Genomic DNA, 25,488 nt, shown 5'->3' on the forward strand with positions numbered 1-25,488 from the left:
AACAGCATAAATGGAAACTAAGATGGTGATCCTGCCTTAATTACATTTCAACACACTCATTCAATTGCTGAGGTGATAATTAGCTCCATTTGGGAATAGCTCATGTGGGTAAACAAATGATAGTTCCTTAAAATATCAGACTCTGTCCTCTTGAACTGCTCACACAAACACTGCAATGTCACCGATTCTCATAAACTGCTTTTGTAGTTGGTAGAGCCGTTAAACAGTTTAGAAATTTGATTCACAAAAGCTTCAGTTGTGATGAATGTACACTAAAATACATTGTGTGTGCTACTGAGGGGAGTGACAACAATCAAACCTAAAATACAACCAGTGGCAGCAATGACGTTTACAGTCTGCACAGAGGTGGAGTACACCATTTAAGCTAAAATTAGAACTGACCGTAGCTCGGTCAACTAAAATTACATAGCTAAGAGGCTCCAGGTGATCCATAATCAACAAAAAGATTGAGTGAGGAAAGAGAGAAAAGGTCAGAAAAGCTGCTAGAGAAGCAAATGCTCTCTGGGGGAAAATATTGACACACATGAAAAAAAAGGAGAGAATTCCTGATGGTGTTTGGACTGTCACACTGTGAAGCAAGTCAACAGGGATGAGATCAATGAACAAGTCGATAAGGTCTTTGATTTTGTGCTTTGTGTGCCATTAGACATCGGTTTAGCTACATTACACAGCATTAGCGAGAGGTTCAATTAAATTTAGTGAAAATACTCCACACACAATAAGAGTATTCATTGGAAAAGCCAGTAAAGAAGCCGGGAAAGCATTACACAGACATGCTTTCAGCAGAAAGACTAGCCGACTGTCAACCATCAGCAGACAAAAGGCTATACAACTGATGAATTCGTTACAGATTTTGAAAGACATCTGTTCTTTCATATAAAACTATAGATGTAATTTGATATTCTTGCATTTGAATATCAGTCATTTGAATATGTGAATCTCCATTTACAAATCCGTAATTCTGGATGATCAGTTACCGTCTCGGCTCGTGTTGCACTCCTGACTTTACATGCAAGTTCTTCCTTTACAGGATACAGATTAAACTTTTCACTTTCTGAAGGACACCCATCTCATCTCAAAGCTGGGCTACTGCATCTTGTTCCTGGTTGGTCTTCGTATGTGGACAATCTTGGAAAAAATTCTTGGACCAGCCCCTTTCTATTACACTTTGTGATAGTCAAAACTCCATCTATACCTGTACCACATCTGCAAAATAGAGCCTGGAACCACTGAGTTTCCTCACATTTTGACAAGAACAGAAACTGCTCCCTTATAAAAGCTGATGTGTTGCTGAATCCAGTGGACAGTTACTGAAATTGGAAATACATTTTAATAGGAATTTAATGTGAATATTTTTGAACACATTCATTTTTTTATTGTATTTACCAGAGCAGTGGTGTGGGCAGAACTTTAAAAAGACACTGCCTGATCACCATGGATACCAGAAAACCTTATGGACTAAAAATATTACTGTGTGTACCTGAAAGTTAGTTATAAGAGAAACTTAAATTAATGAAAAAAAAAAAAAACATCATTTGTTCAGGGCCTTAGCACATTAATTAGGGGATCTGGAGTCTATTAGGCAATATCTGTTTGACTGTGTTGATTTATTTCAGTTAATAAATCAGAAAACATGAGATAAATTAAAATGTTCTGATTTTGTGCTGCGTTTTGACATTTTGTTTATATGAGAGTGCAAAGATGAGGTTAAAGAGCACACACTCACGTGCAGAGAAATGATTAAATATTTAATTTAGGTGAACGCTGCTTTGTTTTATGAACCTTACAGACATTCCATCCCCAGAACTGTTTTCCCTTGGGGAAAAGGGGTATAATATAAATTCGGCAACTGCTCATTGGATTCTATTAAAAATGAGCTCTGAATCATGATTTTCAGTTCATTTTTAAGCACATAGCCAACTGATATTCAGTGCTAATCTGTGCTATGAGACAGATGTCCATAGATAACATTGAGATGTGAGGAGTGGGCTTTTTGGGTTTGAACAGCAGTGGGAAACAAATGTGGATTAAATGAGGACCACAGCGGTACAGAGCACTCAGGTGAACAGATGCTGGACTGCCTTGTAATCTGTCCACACACCCAATTAGTGTGAGTTCACCCAGACTGCCAACAGTGCTCATTAGCAGACCAGCAGTACCATCATTTTGGTTATATTTGGTAAGTGGGAGGAGCTGACCATGAGCTGTGTGTCAGTGCATTGTGTGTTCATCCCTAATGGCCACCAAGGCACAAACACACACTACTTACAAATCAAAGACGAGGTAGTGGAATCCCTCCTCAGATATGCTGTCATGAAGCCTTACTGAGAGAGAGAGAGAGAGAGAGAGAGAGATTAGATTCAATATAGATGTGGACACAGATGCATATTTACACTCACACACAAACAACAAACAAATATTAATTACTTGGCCACCAGAAAATGTTCACAGAATATAAAGCAACTGGGGTTTGTCCCATTCTGAAAAATCAATATATTGTATATGTTTAAATAAACATTTAACACAAATTAAATAAACATTCATCTGTGCCACTGCTGCAAATGCATAACATATATAAAAAGCAACATGTTTACAAATTGCATTCTGTATAGTACGAAGGATAATGAAGCATTAGGTTTATATTTCCTTTTTAAAATACAAGTGCCCATTGTACCCATATACACATTTCCATTTGTAAACAAGGCTTTCCCTGAAATTCCAACCTCCTGCACATTTTGTTCCAGTTCAGTGACACGACCCCCTCCCCCTCTCCTCCAAGGACAGAATGAATGAAGGAATGAAGAGGGGACAGTCACATTGAAGCTGGAGAGATCATTACTAATGCTTGATGGAAAATGTGGGCTGGATAAAGCCATTCTGTATATAATCTCTTAAAGAAATGAGACAGCTTGACCTTTCAAAAATGCCAAAGAAAGAGACAGACAGATAGATACAGAGACAGACACAGGGAGAGAGAGACAGAGAGAGAGAGAGACAGATGGATGCAGATCTACAACATGCAGAGGAATCCCCCTTAGTATCAATATCTCAGGCATCTCCTCTCAGCAGTGATTCACCCTGTCTCTGGCTTGTTTCCATAGCAACCAGATGAGGCAGGCTTTCCCAGCAACGGTTGCCAGGGACAAAATAGGGAGCCACCTCTCCAGTTTGGGAGGCTCTGGAATACACATTTTAGAGCTCCACTCCTAAACAGATGTCAAAAAGATTGTCAGGAACCTGGTTTTGTAAATGAGACGTATGAGTGTGAAAACATTCTACATAAATGTACACATTCCATAGGCTCTAAAGGTCATGCATAGGTCCAGAGTAATGTAAAGATGTAGAGAACTTTATAAGATCTTTTATTCCTAAGAATGATAATAAAACCTAATAGAAACAGCACATTTCTATCACCAAGAATGAAAGTGGCTCCAGTGAGAGTTCTTCCATAAATGGATTTAAATAGACCATGTTACACAGTCTGGTTGAGGCTCCATTGGCTTTTCTGTTCTAGTGCTGTTTGTGTGCCATACAGTGGAATAAGAAGTAAAGAAAGAGGAGGAAAAAAAAAACTTTATAAGCCCACAAAAAAACTGCCAAATATAATAAATTACCTCAGTAAAGGCTTCAGCTGCTCATAAAACTAAAATTATAGACTGCTTATTACTGATCAACCCACAGGAACAATATTCCTGAGGCGGGACCTGCTTGTCCACTATTATTACTATGACAACGCTGATCACATTAAACCGGCAATCAGTGCCACCTCCACAGTCTTCTTCTCTTATGGCAGAAATGCACAAGAAAAACTTTGCTTGTTTTGAAGCTTGGTGTGAAACTGCAGTGTGCCACAATAGTCACTAATTAAAGCCAGTGAGTGCCCACGCCTGATACTGGTGGTCAGCGCGAGGCTAACATTACTCATCAGTGCTGTGATACAGAGGCCAAATTCACATATTCTCAACGTCACCCTTATGCCTTTGTTTCAAAATACAAACACACGCAAACACAGTTTATTTGCATCTTGTAAATCCCTCAGTGCAGGTTTATACATGTACCCTCCTGTATGCAAAAGTTAGATTACTCCAGGTACAAATACATGTTGTTTTGGTTTTTAAGTGAGAACACCAAACATGAACATTATTTTTAAAGCACAAACAGAATATTCCTTATTTGTTGTTTCCAAAATGTTAAATCTGAATAGTGCAAGATTTGTTTAGAAAACCAGCAAAACATTTTATAGATCAATGACATCAAAACGTCTGCAGAATAACTGCATGTACAAGGTTATTTTCAAATTAACAATGTCCAAAAGTTAACATTATTTACACATTAGACTTCTGATGTTCTAAAGTAGGTGACAAATCCTGAGTATCTGACATCAGATTTTAAATAATTCATTGTGTTTAAGATAAAGTCACATGCTGATAATGGCATTAGCCTATCCACATCTTAACTTTTCATCCTGTATCTTCAAATGGGAAAATCACAAGTTTGTTTAGAGTTAGTGGATATCAAATATATTTTATAAATATACACTAATTAATCATTTTATCTAATCATTTATAAATTTGGCCAAATCTTCCTCCCAGATTTCACTCTTTTCACACAGCCTAGTGATGCATTACTTCATTTATTTGGTGACGTAAACAAAGCTTTGCTACTGTTAAGTTCAGAAGTTAGATTACATTTTATTGATGCTGAAAAGTGAAGGCTTGAAGATGTCCAAAAGCTGTAATGTCCCCACAATGTATGACTAATTGTTTGTGCTGACACTCACCAATGTTGGGGTGCTTCAGCAGACGACAAATGCGGGCCTCTCGTTCCAGTTTCTGGTGATCTAGGAAAACAGATAGCACGACGTTAGAGGTGAAAGAACAAAAGGGAGTGCTTCAACTAAAATTTAAAAGCTAAAGCTTGTCAGTTTAAATACTGGAAAATACTGGTTTTTGTGCTAAATTTCTATAAACAACGTAAGATGGCGTTAAGAAAATGGCATTGTTTTGCTGCTAAAGAGCAGGAGTTTCCTACACCAGGGATCATTATGCTAGCTTTCCAAATGAACTGGCTGCTCTTTTTGGTGCTTCAGTTCAGCAGTGTTTAATAACTATAATTACCATATTACACGCTTCCAACTGAACTGTACTGACTGATGGCATGAGGAGAAATAGGAGGGGGGCAGAGCAAATCGCTTTCTGGCTGCTCACAGGAGTTAAGACCATTATAGATCGGGCTGAACGAATCCGATGAAAATATGCAACAGATTTACTGATTAATGTTGTGACTTTGGTTTAAATTGAGATTATTGAGGCCTGCACTTTTGGCCAAGACGACCTCCACGTACACTTTGGTGGCTTGAGTCTTAAACACTGAGCTCACTGTCAAACACACATGGCAGGTAGCTGTGGTCCTGATGTAGCAACACACATTCAGATGCGTCTAATTGATCCAGCACCTCCACAAACTCACAACCCATCAAACTATTATCCAAGTCAACACAAAAGTAAAACAGCAGAAAAGATTACAGCCAGTGAAAATCCATTCTGATAACGTAACTATAATCCAGATTCTAATCGTGGCGTCTGAGGCTTTATGAGGTATTATGCTTCTTCTTCCAATGGAAACTCCTTCCTGAGGCCTTAGACCAACCAGATACCCTTCTCCTCAGCTGTAATCCTCAAGCCTGGAGTCAAACTTGATTCACATCGTTCTACTTTTCTGTCCAATCACGTCACCTTTCACGGAGTTGTAATCTGTGCCTGAACCACTTACAAACACTTTTGAACCGCTGCCCCAAGCTCTCATCCTCCTCCTCCTCCATCCAATGGGGAGGATGGGCAATCTGTGACATAACAGGATTACACTCCTGATTGTCTTATGGCCACTTCTCTCTCTCTCTCATTACACAATCCCATTATTACTAAACATGAGTATTTAGCCTCACACAGAGCGAGTGAGTGAGCAGGAAAAACAGACAGAGAGAAAGAAAGACATTATATTTTATTACATACACACACACACACATATATATATATATATATTGTTCAAAAGTTTCAGGCACCAGACATTATGAGATTAAAAAAGCTATTTATCTGAGCAGTAAGTGTTTATTTGTTGTTTAGCAAATAATGCCCAACATTAGAATAAAAACTAAATATGGTTTAACTTTTTCCAAACCTCTCCTCATGGAGTATTATTTGAGGTTATCATCTAATGCCTAGTTTTACCAGTTAATAAATAAGGAGGGGGGGAGGGGGACAGGATCATGGCCTAACATACACAGAGACCACACCAAATGCCTGACAGACATTGATTTAAGGCGAGGATCGATCCCACAAACCTCAGAACCCTGGAGCTGTGTGAGTGACGCTACCTGTTGCCAGCTAAATATTAATTAGGTTTATAAAGTCAACACAAACAATTTTACCTGCTCTAATAAAAACAAGAGCAAATTTGGATTTCCAAAAAAAAATGTGCCAAAGTAGACGAGAAGATCTGCAAATCTAGCTTTTCAAGGAAAATAGAATTTGAGCAGAATTACTCTCGAATCCAGCATTTTCTTCTGATATTGACCCAACACTGACACTGTAGAAGACGCATAGAAAAAAATCATGTACATCCATCCATCTCTCTCTTGCCCTTTCATCGATTCACACTTCTCCCAAGATCTGCATTGAGGTTCAGAGAAATTAAGGAGGACTGGTTCCTGCTAAAGTCATGAGCAGTTGGAACAGTCTAATCAGTAGTTTGTCCTGATGCTGTAAGAATGACATTCCAATCTAGATCTTCACAGTATTAAAGTTCAGGACTGACCCAGTTCACCAGTGTCCCAAAAGACAGAAAGAATGCAAGAAATGGGGCGGCTATTTCCAATGAGATCACACACACCTTGTCAGTGTGACATCTGGCAATCCCACACAAAACATAGTAGGCCAAAGTATGAATACTGCATTCAAAATATTTAGAGTAAAAATATTTAAAATATAAATATAAAAAATGAATTTAATGCAGGTGACATTAAATTCCACTTTAAACTGCCGTCATTTCCTCCCCCATTTGTCAACTTCTTATATTTACACATGAGAAATAACACTGTTTACATTTCAGATTCAACTTTCTCATTTCTTCTCACCACAGATGAGTGAGTGAGTGAGGAAATATGCTTCCTCCAGGAGAATGATCTGCCCTTTACACAATAAGAGCAGTAATAAATACAGACAACTATTTATACAATATTTGTACAAAACTCTTCACACAGTCACTGCTCAGCACCAAAATAAAAGCTGTTATTAAAAAGTGGAAGAAGAAAGTAGGAGATTCCCCTCATTAAAAAATCATATTACAGATCATCTAGTTTAGTATCTAAAAATAAACCTCTGTTCAATCCCATGAAGATTGTTTGGTTGAGCCTGAAGGGAAGAGAGAGGGAGAGGGAGGGCCTGATGTAGGGCGTCTGAAATGAAGGAGGAATGAAGAGAGGATGAACGCAGGCGATCAGAAGGAGAAATGAATAAGTGACAGGTGCTCTCATGAAAACCGCACTCACTTCATTCATTTCTGTACTCAGGCTGAAAATAGACAGGTGTTTCCATGGCGATACGTCACTCATCGTTCTGCAAGCTCAAATCAGTCATGACGTGTGTGTGTGTGTGTGTGTGTGTGTGTGTGTGTTTGTGAATACACATCAACAGCTGCATGACTATTCATGCAGTTTAAGCATTTGCAATTCACTCAAACAGAAGAGCAGTCAAAAGTAACCGGACCCACTCCAGCACAGACAAATGAAAACCCAAATTAGGTTCCCATTAACAGTAATGGATGTGAATCAAATAATAAAAATGGAATAAACCGCTGTTTTATATGGCTCTAAAAAACCCAACAGCTGGGTTTATAAGACTAATTATCCACAGAGAGGGTTTTTCTGAGTTGTGACATGGGGATGGTACAAAACAAACATACAGATTGGTACCCTTCCATAAAAAAAAAAAAAAAAAAAAGGGGGGGGGGGGATAAATAAAAAAATAAAATCCACAAATTTCTCTCAAACTACCTAAATCTGACATAAGTTGTAATTCAGACATTCTCTTTTGTCATGTTATGTTGACTGTTGCATGATATTAAAAATGACTATTGTACATTTATTCAAACAAATCTGTCCACTAATTTGATCTTTGTTTTTCTTGGGTGCTTTTATCTATGTGTTTTGGGTCATTACTGTACTGGTGGATCCAGGACTTTAAACTGCAATCACCTGAGAGAGAGCTTTCTACTATAGACAATAGGTTTTACCCCAGAATGCAGAGTCTTGAGATTCCACTGTGCTACTGTGTATCTGTATCTGTGAACATAAGAGTTAAAGTGACTTGCTGATAAGCTTCCGTTGCATTTCATCTGTCCAAAAAATATTCTCCCAGAAGCACTGTGGCCTGTCAATATGCATTTTGTACATTCTGGTCTGTTTTTTACATGTCGCTTGCTCAAAAAGTTATGGGATTTTTATGAATTTCAGATTTTCCTGAGGCTGTAAATCTTGTAACACTATTTTTAATAACTGCCATTACTGATAAGCTGAGTTTGTGCTAAATCTGAGCCTCTCTTAGTTCTCTTAGATTACAGTGTAGTATATCGGCAAGTTACAGTCACAAACAGTAAAATGTCTGACTGTAAGTGTAGGTTCAAATACGTTAATGGATTTTAGTACATTGCCCTCTTTGTTGCACCCTGCTGTTGAGAGAGACTGGAGGATAAGAGGAGATTTGTCTGCACCCAGAAGACAAAGGCTTCGACATGTTTATGTGCTCCCTCAAGCATTCCAGAGAAACGCTTGTGACTCAGCTCTCAGGTTGGTGTGTGAAGAGACATACACACACAGACAAAGACACATGCAGAGATAGGGACACACACGGACGCAGAGAGAGGGACAAACACACACCTCAACATCAAAGAGTCTGATTCATTGCTATGGTGGAAAGCTTCAAATGTCATTGACAGAGTCCGAGGCAGGGACACAACGCAGAAAAAGAAAGAAAAGCAGCTTTCATCTTTGACCCAAAATGCTCTAAAAATGAAGCAACATTGCTCATTTATTCAAATATCCTGGCCATAAAAAAAAAAAAAAATAAATAAAGCGGAAATATGCAAACGGTGAGGGCCTTGACATCACCTTGACATCAGTAATGCAACAGGAGGTACAAATTTGCACACTATGCAAATTAGCCAAAAAAGGGAAGAGAAAACAAAAAAGAGAAACTGTTAAGAGGTAAAAGAACAAATTATTGCACCGTGTTCGTGCATCCGGAGAAGTGTGTGTGTGTGTGTGTGTGTGTGTGTTAGACTCCATAAACAAGTAAAACTAATGTGCGATTCTGACAGTAATGGAATTTACACACACTTTAACACTCTCCAGCATGTTCCAGACAAAGTCATATCTGGCTCCACAACATACAGCACACACCCTCACACAAGCGGCACACGTGCGGACACACACACTTCACTGAGTGAGTGTTGCCGTGGCAGCCAGAGGAGAAAGAGGTGCACTTCAAAAGCTCATGGCTCTCCGAACAAATCCCACACCTGAGCCAACACATACACACACACACACATATATACACAAACACATCTAGAGGCTTGGTCAGGTAGAAAACTATGGAGCCAGACAGATTAAAAACAGAAAAATACAGAGAATGACACACATGTGTCGGATGTATTGTGTTATAGTTTTCAGGGAATAAAATGATACACAAATGATGAAATCCAAATGTAATTGCGGCCTCACAATCCAAATAATTTCTAACAGAGTAAAAATAAAGAGATAATGAATTTAATGTGTGACTTGTCTACCTGTGTTAATGTTAAGTTTTGTATTATGTGCACACACACACACTGAACATGTTCTCAGGATTGACAGAACTTTATATTATATAGTGTTCTACATTTTTTTCAAAATGTTCAAAATGATTCATTTATTGTCTGTAACCGCTTATCCAGGTCAGAGTTGCAGTGGGTCCAGAGCGTACCAGGAATCACTGGACGCAAGGCAGGAACACTTCCCTGGAGGGGGCGCCAGTCCTTCACAAGGTGACACACACTCTCACATTCACACTTTACTTCCCAAAGTCTCTCTCAAGAAATCACAGTTCACGATTCACAACCAGGTTATGAGTCACTAGCAATTGAGTATAGTCACTAAAAAAAAGTTGCTGTAAAAAAGTCATAAGCCCTTCCTCCACCCACCGCACCTTATTCTGATTGGCTTCACTGAGTGTCATATTTTTTATTTTTATTTTTTTTCATTCCTGGCGACCTAGCCTGAAGCATTCCAATGGCAGAGTTATTCAGTCCTGCTCTCCCTGGCTACGCCTGTTGACAACTGCTCACACCTGCAGTGATTCTAACCTGCTATTCACATTAGCATGCAACCGAATAAAAGGCGGTCAGTCATTTCAAAGGAGCAGGCCATTAATGGCTGCAATTTGGAGAGAGACTGCAAGCAACAAAATAGGTCGAAGTAAAGACACAACAAAAAATAAAGACTGAGTCAAAATATTCCTCAGACCAATCAGGAGATGCACTGTCCAAGGTCAACTGAACACCTGAACATGTCCACAAGAGACAAACAAGGAGCATCATTTGCGATTATTCCCCACTATTATGACCACCAGGGTAAGACTAACTCCTCCCTGCTCAAACCACATGGAATACTGATTTGAGAGTTCTGGGGTTGAGCCTCGTTGATGATAATCATGATCATGGGCTTTGCTTTGTTTCTGTAGTCCCTTAAAGTCCCTGAAAACCTATTTTGATTTTTTTTTGTTGTATAATTGTAAATTTGGGTGTTATTTGAAAACGCTCAGCAAAGCAAAACCCCCACAAAACTCTTGAAAAATGACCAACAAATGCTCCTCAGTGCTCTGAGAATGGTGTGGGCGTGGCCCAATACTAATGACCGTGCGTAACTGACAGCTCTCTACCACTGGAGAACAGAATGATGTTTACGTTACCATGGCAACACAGCATCGAGACACTGTTACTTTACACTGTTTTTTTTCCCCTAAGGTTTTTAAGGCTCATTTATGCTCAACGTTAAATACAGATATGAACACGGATGGAGCCTTCTGTCTGTACTCCGCATACATTTTGTGAGTAATTTGCACTTTTTCTGAAAGGTTACGGATGAAGACGGGACGGAGCAATACCACTGGAGATCATGGGGACAGTGCAAGTTGCACCCACTTCCATATAGACAAGATGAAGGTGCACTGTGCGAGTTCTCATGCCTGACGTGTGGGGCTACCCGGCAAAGCAAGTTATCAAATGCCCTGGCGAATATCCAAAAGTATTGGAAATTATGTTAGTCATCAATTTCTCTCATTGGTAAGACAGATGAATAAAATTCTCCATCCAAATGTGCGCAGTATTTAACAGCCTCACAGACCACTGCCATCTAGAACTGCGTTCTTCTTGTTTTTGAATTAAATACAGAATTAAGTTCTTCTGCCATCGCCATGTTTGATTTTTTACATCAAACTGCCCTCTATTGGATGTGGTGTTTAACAACCATGTCAGCAGAGCTGACGCAAGAAAGTATGTAGGCAGTGACGGTTATATAGCTTGAAATGCACACATACCTTTCCGTACACAAAGGGAGTATAAATGAGCCTTTACTCAGAACTACGGTTGTCAATTTACATAAGATACACAACAAAAGGGCACAGGCAGGTAGAATTGGCATTGTACAGCCACTCATGTACGAACTTGGGGACTTTTGATTTACGTGTCTTTGGTGTGGTTCCATGTGATTATTTTGTTAACATAACTGTATGAACAGTATACCTACTAGAGTGACTCCAAAATGGTGCTTTCCCCCGCTGCTACTCTGCTGTACTGCCGCCCGAGTGTGGCTGTTATACCTGCTGCTACTCTGCTTTACACACCAGTCCAGTGCGGCTGCTATCTCTGATGCTACTCTGTTATACAAGCAAATGGAGTGTTTCTGCTATCTCTGCTGTACTCAGACCTGATCCATTAATGCTTGTTCTGTATTGCTTTGTGTTCTGTGTTTACGTCTTTCACTCCCTCCCCATAGCTTGGTGAATAGCTGGATAGCTACCTGGCTCACTAATGGCTCCTAGGCTTTAGCTCAGCAGTCTCTTCGACTCAGAGAGGGCATGGCCATGACAGCCTTGAGACTGGTTAAGGATATAGTGACATAAGCATTACCCACTTTTAGGACTGCCCATTCTACTACGAGAGGAGAGCAGTATTGGTCATTTTTGAGGTGAGACTTATCATATTTCTGTTGTGTGTTTTTTATTCAAACTTGGCTGAATGTTTCACATAACACCCTAGTCAAGCATTACACAAAAAACAAACAAACAAATAAATAAATAAAAATCAAAATTTCAAAAAGGGCTCCCAGGTGCTTTAAAGCTATATTACACCCAGACCTGTTCTGAAGTTCTGAATCCTGCCCAACTTATATCATTTGTTTATTTTCCTTGTAATGTTTCTTCTGCTTTGTAGTTAATTATTTTTCCAAATGATGAATTAAAAAAAAATTGAATCAGTTTTTCAGTATCTTTATTTCAAAATGTTTTATTGTGTATTTACTCAGTTCTAATATGATACAAACATCGTGCAATGGGGTGTGCTGCAAAATATTCCATAAGCCACAGTCACACTAGACATTTGCAGTTTACATCACTTTGGGAAACAGGCGAGGGCTGGAGGCTGGCAGCAGGCCTCATGTTACTATATTATTATGTAATTGTATCAGACAGCTACTGTTAGTGTTTCATCCACAGAAACACTGTACAAAGCCCTGCCCCTTCAGGATCACCGCATCCAAGACTGCAGCACTATTGGTCAAGGACATACATTTGTTTATCTAAATTCACCAAACTTGAAATGGGTGTGAAGTTTTACTCACAAAATGTATTGGCCCTGGATGTCTGTGACACAAAATGACTCATTGCGGCAAATGCCATTAAAAAAAAAAAAAAAATGGTACTTTTCTCACAAAATTTTGCTGAGTAATGTCTTGTGTGCCCACGGCTTTAAAATATGAGCTGCCCCTTTCTTGTCTGGGTGTAGTGTGCTCTGAAACAGCAACAGTAGGAATGCAACAGACGTGGGCGTCTGAAAATGTGATAAGAACCGAAAATAACTCAGAGAGAGAGAGAAAGAGAGAGAGAGAGAGAGAGAGAGAGAGAGAGAGAGAGAGAGAGAGAGAGAGAGAGAGAGAGAGAGAGAGAGAGAGAGAGAGAGAGAGATCAGGATTCCTACTCAATCATTCATAAACTGATGATATTATTCATTAACAAGGCCAATGAAAGAAGAAGCTGCTCTTTTCATTGGCCTTCATATAACTACCACCTTAACAACTACAGTATATTTCACACTTGGGGTTGTACAGTCTACTGACTACATCTACGCCTCACCTCTCATGGTTCCAGGTTCTGGGCATGAAACAAATCACAACATACGGTCGGTAAATTACAGCTGCACTATGTGAGATATCTGTGGGCAAAACATGAAATAAGTAGCATTACTGAGTCAATACCACACTCCAATATGATGTCCTTGCAGTGTGAGTCATGCTGTAAAATCTAAAATATTCAGAGCTGCCGGCTCACATTTGGCGGGAGTTTCAGGCTCGGTCTTACGTCTTTATGAATTGACGTCACACGCTAAGGTGTTAAACAAGGTCAGGCTGGATGAGCTAAAAACACAAGTGTCAGGAGCGCATACCACAGGCAAGAATGACTGTAGTGATACCATAGTGGAGAAGTAGGAATGCCAAGTGTCTCTGGCCCTGTCCCAATTGCCATGCCCTAAGCCCTAGGTCCTACTTGAAGTGCCATGGTCAAGTTGAACAGCAGGGTCACAACACTAAAAACACAAAAAATTAGCAGAATTACAGTAATAATTTATTTACAGATAGAGTAATTCAGAGATGTATTTCATTCAATAAGTTCCAGCATCTAAGCACCCTGCCCATTAGAGTCAGTGAGCCAATAATCTGGCTTGGCCTAAATCTAGACTGCTGATTGGCTATCTAAATCATGTTCAGTATGCCTATAAATATCAGTGTCCCTTCATTGGTCTACAGTGCACTGCTTTAAATCAGAAAAGGGACAGTCTTTTCACTCAATGACCATGCTGACAATGGCCTCTGCAGTTTTCCAAGTCTCTGAATGGAGAAACAGACATATAACCCAGGAGCTATTAAGATATATTAAGTCTAACATTTCAAACATTTTAAAAGCAGTGGTAAAATCTGACAAAAAATGCACATATACTTGCAGTACTTTTCTTTGTAATTTTGTTTGCAAAAAACACCAGTACATCAGACCACCACCCTCTCTCACACACACTTATAGGAAAACTGGAGAGCTGGCCCTAATCATATTTAACCTAGGTCATAGTCATCTCTAATACAAGCAGTGCTATGTTTGTAAACCACAGAGGAAGCATTAGAAGGAACCACACCCAAACCCACACTTGCTTTTTTCCTCTATAAAATAATCACTTTCGTAGGAGTTAAGCACAGTTCATTTCAATTTTCACTCTACTGCGGGAAGAAAAGTAAAAATCACACACAGATTGTCAGGCAGCTCTTTGGGGTTTACTGGCATGCTAAAGAGCACCTCAGCCATGGATGTTGAGGGAGGAGACAGTGCTGTTCCTCCACTGCCTATTCCTGTCGGCTGAGGTGATAGAACCGATAGAGCCAGCTTCTCGAACTATAAGGAAAGACTGGCCCCATGATCTGACAAGAATATTTGACTAATCCCCTGGTGCTGCTTCCTCTGAGCTTCAGCACGATGTGATGTCATTTCAAAACACTGCAATGACAAGATTCCACACCACCATCAGCTTGTCTCCCTGCTGTACTTCTAATTCAGAGACACTCAACACTCGCACAAACCCACATTCACCTTTAAATCCTGTCTAGGGATAGGGGTATCCACATTTTTCATACCGTAATACTGTCTCAAAATAATATATTGGTATACAGTATTACCGTGGGGATAGGGCGCACTGTTAGGAGTCTTGCAGTTGGACTCTTACTGGTGTGGTGTGCTTAGCCATACAGTGACCAGAGCTCTGCATTCAGCCGTGTTACCCACTAAACTACACCAACCACTCTGGAGAACCTTACCACCATCCTCTACTTAGTGTATGCTACTGGGAATATATGCACTGAAATATCGGGGTTATTTTTTTCACAGTGCAAGAGGGTATGATTCGATGCACGAAGCAAAGCCAAGTTTGTTGATGATGAGCAGGCAACGACCACCCACTGTTAACACACAGTCGCAAACACAGACAGAATCGGAGTGCAAGCGGCTGCTCAAGCAGTGGCAGTCCAGTGAGAGACAAAACTGTGAACCACACCATCAATTCTCAGCAGTGAAAAATCCCCAGAGCTGTTAGAAAACGACAGGCCGGCATTAAACAAGCACACACACAAACACACCTTACAAATTGTCCTCCTTCATTTTCCTGCTTCTTGTTAACAGCAGTGCGGGACAGGTAATAGTTTGTACGGTTTGGGATCTGTTGCTGGGCTGTCACTGTTACTTAAGGCTGAACGATATGGTCAAGATTTATATCACAATATATTTCTTAATTTTGGTCAAAACGATATAATTCCGATATCAATATGAATAATATAAATTCACTGAAAAACTTCACCATCAAACATAAACCTCTTGGCTTTGTCAATGTTAATGTTTTTAAACTAACTTTGCAATTGAGGGCAGTGCCATTTAATGGCCGTCAGTCAGTGACAGATTGTGTAAATAATGTAAATTGAAATATTGTATATGGGCTTTTAAATAATTTTATATTGCAATATATATTGATATTGAATCATTGTCCCTAAAGTTACTCAATTACTATCCATTTATCAGTTTACAACAAATAAATGATCCAAATGCTCATGTTCCCAAACTAGCTTAGTTTGCCACTTCACGGATAAGCTTGGCAGTCTTGGCTCATCATTAAGCCGTGTTTAGCAGTGTTAACATTCTCCACAGGGGGTGGCATTAGCACTGAAATGGCTTTTGCCCTGCGAGGAGAAAGATAAACTACCTGCCATCCCAAAGCTTAGGCTGCATTTAGGGGCTGTTCCAGTTTGAAGGATCCAAGTAAATACAGCCTATGCTTAGAAAATCACAAAATGTTTTAACACAAAATAGAGTGGAAAAAGTCTTCAGGTCAGTAGCTCAAATCAAAAGTGGCTTTAAATGCATATTGGTGCTGTATTTTAAAGTTGTGCTTATTGTGCAGCCATGAAAATTGGAAGAATTTTGGCGACAGAAGCATGCAGCTGAGACTTTCATTTATACCAGTTATCCTTAGTGACCCGTCGTCAAGTTGTGGACAAACCTGCAGAGGACTCAAACCTCGGCTACAGGATAAATTTTGGAATGCTTTTACAGTTTAAATCAGCCTGGAGAGTAAGATTTTTGAACCGATTTCCCTTTACATTGACCACAGCAGGGAAATGGAAATCTAAAAAACAATTTTTTTAGACAATTTTAAGGTATTTGTTAAAACATGAGACTAGGCACCTAACCCCCAGGTGCTCCCCAGGTTGGCTGTAAAGCATGTGTTGTCACTATTTTTTTTTTTTTTTTTTTTTTTTTTTTTTTTGTGTGTGTGTGTAACATTTTTAGTTTGTGCAGTCTTTATATATTTCAGTTCTTCTCTAGAAATATTGTTATAATATATAGACAATGCCTATGAAAAAAGGACCCAAATCTGGTGTTTTCTATAATTTGGTTTGGTTTTGGTGACCCTTTATAATAAAATCAATTTGTAAATTTTCCTTGTTTAATAATACAATTTTACATAAAGCCATGGTTCATTAACAACCTACTTTGAAAAGAACCAGGAACTTCCAAAAGTGTCCTGCAATTCTGTTAAAGCAGGCAGATCAATCAAGCAATCGATAAGAACATGCTTGGGGTAGAATATTTTTAAAAATGAACCTAATAGGGAAATCGATAGTGTGATGTGTTGTAGTTGGGCTCTTTCAAATTTTATCATAACATCATTCCATTTGCACATATCTCAAGGAATGGGGTTAATTCACCCTGCAGTAATTTGTGCAGTGGGCAGAGCGAGGTTTAATCACACCAGGGTAGCTCATGGTGTGGAATTTAATATCACCCCATGGTATCTTATGGACCCCACAGTAGTTCTCAATGCCATGGGTTCATGGAGCAGGATGGTGGTTTAATCAACTCACAGTAGGGTTTACTCAACCTCTGTGTACCTGCTCCTCAAGCTACAGTGAAGCCATCAGAGTTACATTTGGAAGCAAGCTGCATCACCCCAAGGTACCTTGTAGAGCAGGGATTAATCACAGGAGGGTAATGGTGGAGTGGATAGAGTAGGGATTAATCACCCAGGGTAGATTGTAGCGTGGGCAGAGGGGATCTTTCAGAACTGACAGAGCAGGGTTTAATCTACCCAGCACTTCACCAGACAGCAAAGACAAAATCTGCAATGGCTGTTCCTGTCTTACTGTGAACCGATAAAAAGACAGGGGCCTTCCAATCTCATCATAATCATATCTTCCCTTTACCATCCTCCAACTCATTTTGCCACTGCATGTGTTGTACATGTCACCATTTAGCAGGATGATAATCTCTGCAATTACTCTCATTCTCCTTCACACCCCCACTCTCCCTCTCTCTTTCCTGTCACACACCCCTCCTGTCTCCCTCCACACCGCTCCTCAGTTTCTCTCTCTCTCTCTGGTCATGCTCCAGTTGTGTGCTGACGCTCTTCCGTTTCATAAGTCGAGCTCCTGACTCCTGTTTACATCTCTGTTGGGTTTTTTTTTGCTCTTCTAATTTTGGCTACCTCCCCCATGTCTGAATATGCAAATCTCCATCAGATAACTCCAGCTAAATTCAAATGAGCTCCATACTCATATGCTGCATTGTTTCAGCAGCAGACACATCCAGGTTCATTGCAGCAGCTGGGTTTGAAAAGGAGATGAGAGATGGAGATAAATAGGAGAAAAGGCAGAGAGAGAGAGAGAGAGAGAGATGCTAGTAAATAAAAAGGAGCCTGAGAGGCATTTTTTCCTTGTGTACACTCATCCCACAATAACTGACAGATGAGGCATCTCAGTCCCAGCTGCATATCGCCATACATTCAATTATACGTTGTATTAGATGTCTACAAGTGTGAAGACACTGCTTACAGAATAGTGGACAACGGCTCTATATCAATACACACTGAGCCATCTTGAACATCTACCTCGTATCTACAATCACTGTCCATTTTATCAGCTCGACTCATCACACAGGAGCACTTTGTAGTTCAACAAGTACAGACTGTAGGCCACCTGTTTCTGTGCATACTTTACGTCCATTTCGCTCTTACAGCCAGCGATCGTTCAGTGCACATTCTGGGAGAAATATGAATTTTAAACACATTATAATTACAATATATATTTTGATATACGTTCTTTATAACATCTGTCACTGACACGCTCCATGCCTGTGCCTGAGTGCACCATGCTGAGGCTCACCCCTTCAAATGGCCACAGAGTACGGAGCACTCACAGTAGTCAAACAAACTGGACTTTGGGGGTTAAACATGTCAGAGCATGGTACAGATTGCCTAATGTGGACACTCCTTAAGGATGACATTCTTATGACTGACATACTTCTGGTTGTTGATGCAACGCATTTATTGAGTACCTTGTTAAACATGAGTGAGTGAGTGACTGCAAATTAATGAAGAGTGAGGGAGTGAATGTATTAACATGTCTGTGAGTGAGCAAAGTGTGTGAGAGTGCTTGAGAGAAGTCTGTGATTGAGTTAAATGTCAGTTCTATAAAGCATTTTACATCTGATAAATTCTTTGAAATGTAGCTTGTAGTTTTACCTGCAGCATTTGGACATTTAATTAAAGCTGTACACCGGGGGAAGCATTAATCTTCGTCTTAAACTCTACACTAGTGTGTCACATCTGTGTTCTTACCAATACATTCATCAGGGCTCAGGTTTGGTCTAAAAGCCCCTTGCTGATTAATATTAGCATATTTATCAATCTCCTCATATATTCACAACAGTCTAACGATGAGTGAAGCAGACTTCACACATATCTGCAAAGATGCATTACAGAAAACCTGAATTAAATCTAATTATCGACGGAATGCAGGCCCTGCACAAAGACCGCATTAATCAGTCACATAACAGTCACTGTGGATGCACACACACACACACACACATACACACACACACAAACAACAAAACCAGACCCTCAAACTTACACATCAACACAAACAGATCACTCAGTGTAAGAACAGAAGTAAGAAGCGTATTTGTGGTGGTGAAGAACTGAAGTGACGTAACCCCAGAGGAACTCCTATGGGAACACTCAGCAGTCTCCATAGCAACAGTGTAGAAAGTTGTCTTTCTGGATTATTCGGACTGCAGTTTACTACAGTCTCCTTCATAACTCTTCCACTCTAAAAAGTGTTGAGTAGTCTGGTCCAAGTGGATTTCATAGGGAGAACATGTGTCTGCAGGTTGTGATGAACGCCTAAACTTTCTGCACACGACTGTGAATTGAGTGTAAGGGGTGGGGTCGGGTGAATGAACTGTGGTATGGTGAGCAAGTGCAGTTGTGGGACAAGTGAGAGTTAAATTACTCACTCCCTCAAGGGCATACTGCCAGTTGACTCACACGTGTGTGTGTGTGTGTGTGTTTGAGAGTGAAAACCCAGACAAAAATAAAGCAAAATTACAAGCATCTGTTGAAAACTACATGACATTTAAGTGTTTAATGGGCTTCAAACTATTTTCTAAAAATGTATACTAGAAAATATAAATATTATGTTGTAACCTGTTTTTAAATTACTAAATTTGTTGAAGTGAAATGTGGATTTCATTAAAAGCGAATGAGTCTGTGACAAGCCTGTTTGTTCTGTGAGCCATTTCATGAGCTGTTTCACACTAAAAAGTTAAAATCAACGTGAACATTGACCAGGTTAATGCTGAGCAGATAGCAGCAGCACTTCACTGCTCACCATCTCCTCCTCAAGCCTCTGTTTATGAGACTTGATATTCTAACACTTGGTGTATTTTTCTTAAAAAGGACCCCAACCTTACCAAGCAATGCATGCATTCCAGCAAAGAATAGAGGACTCTGCCGGAATGTGGATTACACACGGGTCTATACCTGTCTCCATACAGCCTGGTATGCATATGTAAAAAGGTGAGGATTAAAGCCTGAACATGCAGAGAATGTCTTCCCAAGGCTTTCACACAATCACATGCTAAATATGAAATGAAGTCATGTCTGATGTGGGTTTCATTTCAAATTAATAAATAATTGGTCTTCAGTCTGACATTTCCATTTACATCCAATAACAAATGTTTGATCATGGTGCCGATGCAGACTAAAGCTGCTTTAGGAATCTTGCCCAAACACTATTAATGGAGTAGCATCATGCTCAGTTCTCTGCAACCTGAGCCTGATCCGGAATGTGGACAGCAAGAGTGCTGCAAGCAAGGATAAAGCTGGCGACTAAAACATAAAACAGAAACCTAGGGATGAATAAACAATTTGGCAGAGTTGTGTTTTCGAAGTAAAGGCACTCTAGAGACAACCAACTCAGTGACAGTTCAGAACCATTTTGCTGGGTATTTGAGTAGTTTAACATAATGGCACACTTCCAAATGCTCTTACATGTGGGAAAAGAAAAAAACAAAACCTTTTTAAAAGCATACCGTTTAATTACTGGAACAATTAGAAGGGGCGTAAACACTGGCTCGTGATTCAAGTGTCAATATCAGCACTGGAAAACAGAAAATTACAAGCGATGGTGTGCCATCTCTGCTTATTAAATGCTCCCAATGCAGTTATTATAATCACCTTGGTGTAAATATTTGACAGGAACGTTCATGTTTAATTATATTTACTGAACACCACAGATGTACAGCCCCAAAGTGTTCAATCCCTATCAAGCTCAACACTTGCCTGCATTTCTTCTCTTCGTAATTCATTTCAAGCTGATTTTAGGGAATTTGGTAGAGGATCTATATGAAGGTTTTTATTCTTTTAAATTTAGGCAGTAGTGAACTGGAATGTCAGATCTCTCCACAGGAATCATTAATATCATTTAGTGACTAAGACACTGCAAATATGGCCTCTCCCCTGAGAGTTAGACGAGGTGTGTGTAAGCACAGAAGTGTACTCAACACAGAGTGCAAATGTATGCACAAGGGCAACTGTGTATTGATGAAGAGGCTTCAAGAGTGCAGGAGCGTAGGCTCCAGGAGTGTGTGTGTGTGTGTGTGTGTGTATGTGTGTGTGTGTACAGGGGACACAGAGTAAGGTAGAAGTGCATATTCCTGTTGTTGCATTTGTGTGCCCAAAGGGAAAGCAGAAAAGGGCAGGAGTGTGTACTTGGGCATATGTGTGTATTTCCACACAGAGGGAATGCTGAGAGATGTGGAGAATATACCAAAAGGCAGTGCTGGAAGGGACTGAAGTGAAGAGCTGTGTGTGTGTGTTAGCAGTGTGACTCACACAAATACCATTGCAGTCTTGTTTGTTCTATTAGTCAAGCTGTTCATATTCCAGCGCTCAGCACAGAATTGCATTAAGAGCTGGGTTCAGATTGGGTTGTGAGTAAAGCCAGTCAGCAGCAGTGTGTGGGGGTGTACCTGCATTGTTCCACCAATAGCACACTGGAGCCCTGCATGCCGGGGTCAGCTTCGTTCATAAGTCTACACGGCGTGTCAAAGGCATTAAATTAGCACGGTAGTACACCAAGAGCTCCATCCGCTGACCCCAACACACAACCCTTTCAAGCTGCTGGCAGTTACATACACTACAGAGACATTTCAATTTCTAAAAGACAGGGAAAGGGAGAGAGGCAGGGGGAAAAAGCAAGGATGAATAAAGATCAATAAACAAAGATTAACATCTGAATAACTAGAAATAATGGGGTTATTATTATATTAGAAATGTAGGAAACATTGGAGGAGGATTTTTTTTTTTTAAGCAAGTGATGCCACAGGAGGAATGAAAACTATGTTTTCTTTCCATCTGATAGTTAATACTGTGTCAGATGAAAATCACCCACCCTACATCTGTAATGACGTTTTCGGGCTTCAGTGGGTGGCAGCAAAATGGCACAGCGACTTCAAATCTCATTAAACAGGAACTGTCTGCTCTGCCTGGCGCCTCTCAACTATAGAACTGACAGAGGGCTGTCAGAACTGGATCAAATCTCTCCAGGCATAGGGAGTACATCTCTGTAAGGCAGTTGTTGGTAAGATTTACTCATGTATTCTTTTACCAACTTTTTGGAAACCCCTGCCACAAATTGAGTGAAAAACCTTCAAGGGATTTCAAGCACAACTAAGTGAACCGATAAAGGGCAATACCAGTTGATCATGACGACTGTAATGGCTCTACTGGAGCTAATCTCTGAAAGGATTTGGCGCATAGAATTAGGGTTAAGTCACATTAAAATAAAATAAATAAATAAATAAATAAAATTTAATCAATTACAATATTAATATCACACTCTAGTCACAATGACAGGAGTGTAACCCAGAATCTAGAAGAAGTAAGGAGTAGGGAGCCATGTGTGTTTTTGTGTAATCGGAAAGGTGGTGTTTCCAACCATGATTATGTCACAATGTCAGTGAGAATGTTCCTATCAGGAGCCTTTCAGTGTTTTTGGTTTCCACACTACTACTGATCAGCTACACAGGGTCATGAATTAAATGAGCTTTTACCGGGAGGAACCCACAGCGACTCTGTGGAGTCCACAAATAAATTGTCACAAAAACACAGGCAAGAGTCAATGTGATTCCACACGCAAGACATGTGCTGTTGTTTTTTAAAGACTGGAAAACCCAAACTACAGTCATATTGTGTGAACCTAGCATTAGAACGCTGCTACGAGATCCAAGGGTTTTTTCCATATAGATTCGAATCATGTTAAGATATTTATTGGTGTATGGCAGGGGTTCTTGAACTGTGGTGCGAGAGGTGGTATGCCAAATGACCTCCAAAAATGTACTACTGTAATGTAATTTATTCATAACTAAAAATCTAAAGATATTGTGTAAATGACATAATGTTTCACAGTTTTCATACTTATGCCCCAATTAAATTTATTTGTGTTGTTGAAAAATGTACTACTCATACACCGTAGTTGATTACATCTGTAAGGGAACGTTCCTCCTTTTTTTTTTGTAGGGAGGGAATGTAATGTTTTCTGAGAAATCTGTGTAAAGGAACCCCAGTTTCAGTTGATTACTGGATGTAAGCAAAGGCTAGAGACAGACGTGAACAATTTGGATTTTATTATTATAAAAAGGACAAAGCAAAAACGAGAAAAACAAGCTGAGACCAAGCCAGAGAAATACTCCGAAGACCAGAAGGACTAAAGCCATTTGAATCAAATATAGAGATAAATTAAGAGTGAATTCTGTACATGTGAAGAAAACACTCGGCTAAAGCAAACCGTGGCCGTTCTTCGCATCTTTACAGCCCTAAAACAAGGTTTAAGACAGTGCCCTCCTTCACCTACTGCTACGAGCGCAGAGAGCCACTGTGAGCACCTGCCCCAAGCCCCCGCCGCGCTGTTTTCACATGTAGTCTGTTAAAGCACATAACTGATATCACATTGACCTCTACTCGTTTTTTATTTCTTTCAAAACGCTTATTGCCCATATGTTTTATATGTTCTCTGAAATGTATAATTGTGTTTAAATTATTCAGTTCATGCCTACTTATTTGTATTCTCTCTATCATTTTTAGTTATTATTTTAGATTATTTTGTGTTAAGCAAATTTCAAGTAAATAAAAAGCAACAAAAACATGTAAAAAATTAGTTAGTGTCTAACTAACCATAGTGTCTGTAGATATTTGATCTAGCTGTGTAATACTTCGTTTGAATGGAGATCATCAGTCCTTAAAACACGCAATGCAACTGAACTTATGAAATCAGGTGTTGTGTTGCATGAACAATAACATGAACACTTGTAGGACACAATGGTTAAAGATCACCATTAGGGCACAATATCATCACTTTTTTTTTTAAATATCATCACTTTTAGTGGTTCTTTGCATAGTGTGAAAATGATCAATGGAAAACATACTTTACCAAAATACCTGCACATTTATGTGCATTACAATTAAAAGATGATGTTTGCCTTCTTCTGTAAAGTTGCAATTTGGACAGCTATGCTTTATGTATCAAATATTACACACACAGTTGCTCAGCCAAATAAATCAGTAGGGCACACTTACAGATGTACAATTAAATAAATTTCCATATTGGCACTAAAGCTGGACGATATGGTCAAAATTTATATCACAATATATTTTGTCATTTCAGTCTGTACGATATAATCTGCCAAGAACTGGAAGCAACATGACATCATCAAACAACAACTTCTTGGCTTTGTCAATATTAATATTAATTGTAAAATTGAGTGCGACGAACTGAGCACAGCACCCTGTAATGACTATCAGTCAGTGACAGATGCTGTAAATAAAGTATATTGAAATACTGAAAATATGTAAAAAAAAAAAAAAAAAAAAAAAAAAAAAAAAAAAAGTTATTGAAATGTTTTATATTGTAATATATATTGATATTGAATTTTTGTCCAGCCTTAGTTGACACTGATCATATTGGGACTTTCTGTTTAGTGATACAAATATTACTGTTACTGGGACACAAGCAGAAAAGTACAAAAGAGAAGCATATATGAAGCATGTAACCACATGCTCTCGGCTCTAGGGTTCCCTCCTACCAACCAGAGAAACCTCGAACATCTCACCGAGTTACAGTCAGACTGCACCTGCTTGATTGCAGTTTCACTCTGTACGACCTGCAATTGCAGCGGTTTGGACAGTATGAATCAGCCTATGCCAAGATCCCATTTTGCTCTGATACCAGATCAGTGCTCCCTACATCAACCTAGTTTTATTATAGCTTTACTAAGTTAAACCTGGCTCCATGTAGACACACCTTCTGTTTCAATCTCACTCAAGTCTCTGTTTAGCTCAGTTGTGATCCTAAGTACTTTGTTCTGTGGTATTCTGGCATTCTTAAGAAACATTCCTGCTGTTGGCTTGTGAAGGTGATAACCAAGTTCTGAATTTGCAGATAAAATCTGGCTGCACGTAAGTGTAAGTATGTTTATATTTGTTTGTAAAATGATAAAAATCTAGTTTTGTGTATTAAGCTGTAGCGCACTTCAGCAACAGTGGCCATCTATGGGCTTTTGCTCTCTATTCAAAGTTGAGGTCTCCATTTACGTAAAAAAATTGCACACAATTTAAATAAGGCAATTTTGCATAAGACAAGCTGCTTATTTTAAAGTGCTGGGTCAGATTCCTTTGATTATGTAGTGAACTACAGTAACACAACAGGAATAGAAACAACCATAACTTGTTGCCTTT

General features: G+C 39.4%; 1 protein-coding gene across 6 annotated transcripts in view; it reads right to left on the reverse strand.

Annotated features, from left to right (window-relative positions):
* camk2d1 (calcium/calmodulin-dependent protein kinase (CaM kinase) II delta 1) overlaps positions 1-25,488 on the reverse strand; it is a 90,333-nt gene that overhangs the window by 37,564 nt on the left and 27,281 nt on the right. For all 6 annotated transcript variants that reach the window (XM_066680682.1, XM_066680680.1, XM_066680678.1 and 3 more), the window contains exons 3-4: positions 4,802-4,861; positions 2,291-2,345 (exon numbers count right to left, since the gene is read on the reverse strand). In XM_066680682.1, coding sequence (XP_066536779.1) covers positions 2,291-2,345; positions 4,802-4,861 — 115 coding nt within the window. The remainder of the gene's footprint in view (positions 1-2,290; positions 2,346-4,801; positions 4,862-25,488) is intronic.

The sequence above is a fragment of the Hoplias malabaricus genome, chromosome 9, assembly GCF_029633855.1.
Source record: "Hoplias malabaricus isolate fHopMal1 chromosome 9, fHopMal1.hap1, whole genome shotgun sequence".
NCBI classification, from domain to species: domain Eukaryota; kingdom Metazoa; phylum Chordata; class Actinopteri; order Characiformes; family Erythrinidae; genus Hoplias; species Hoplias malabaricus.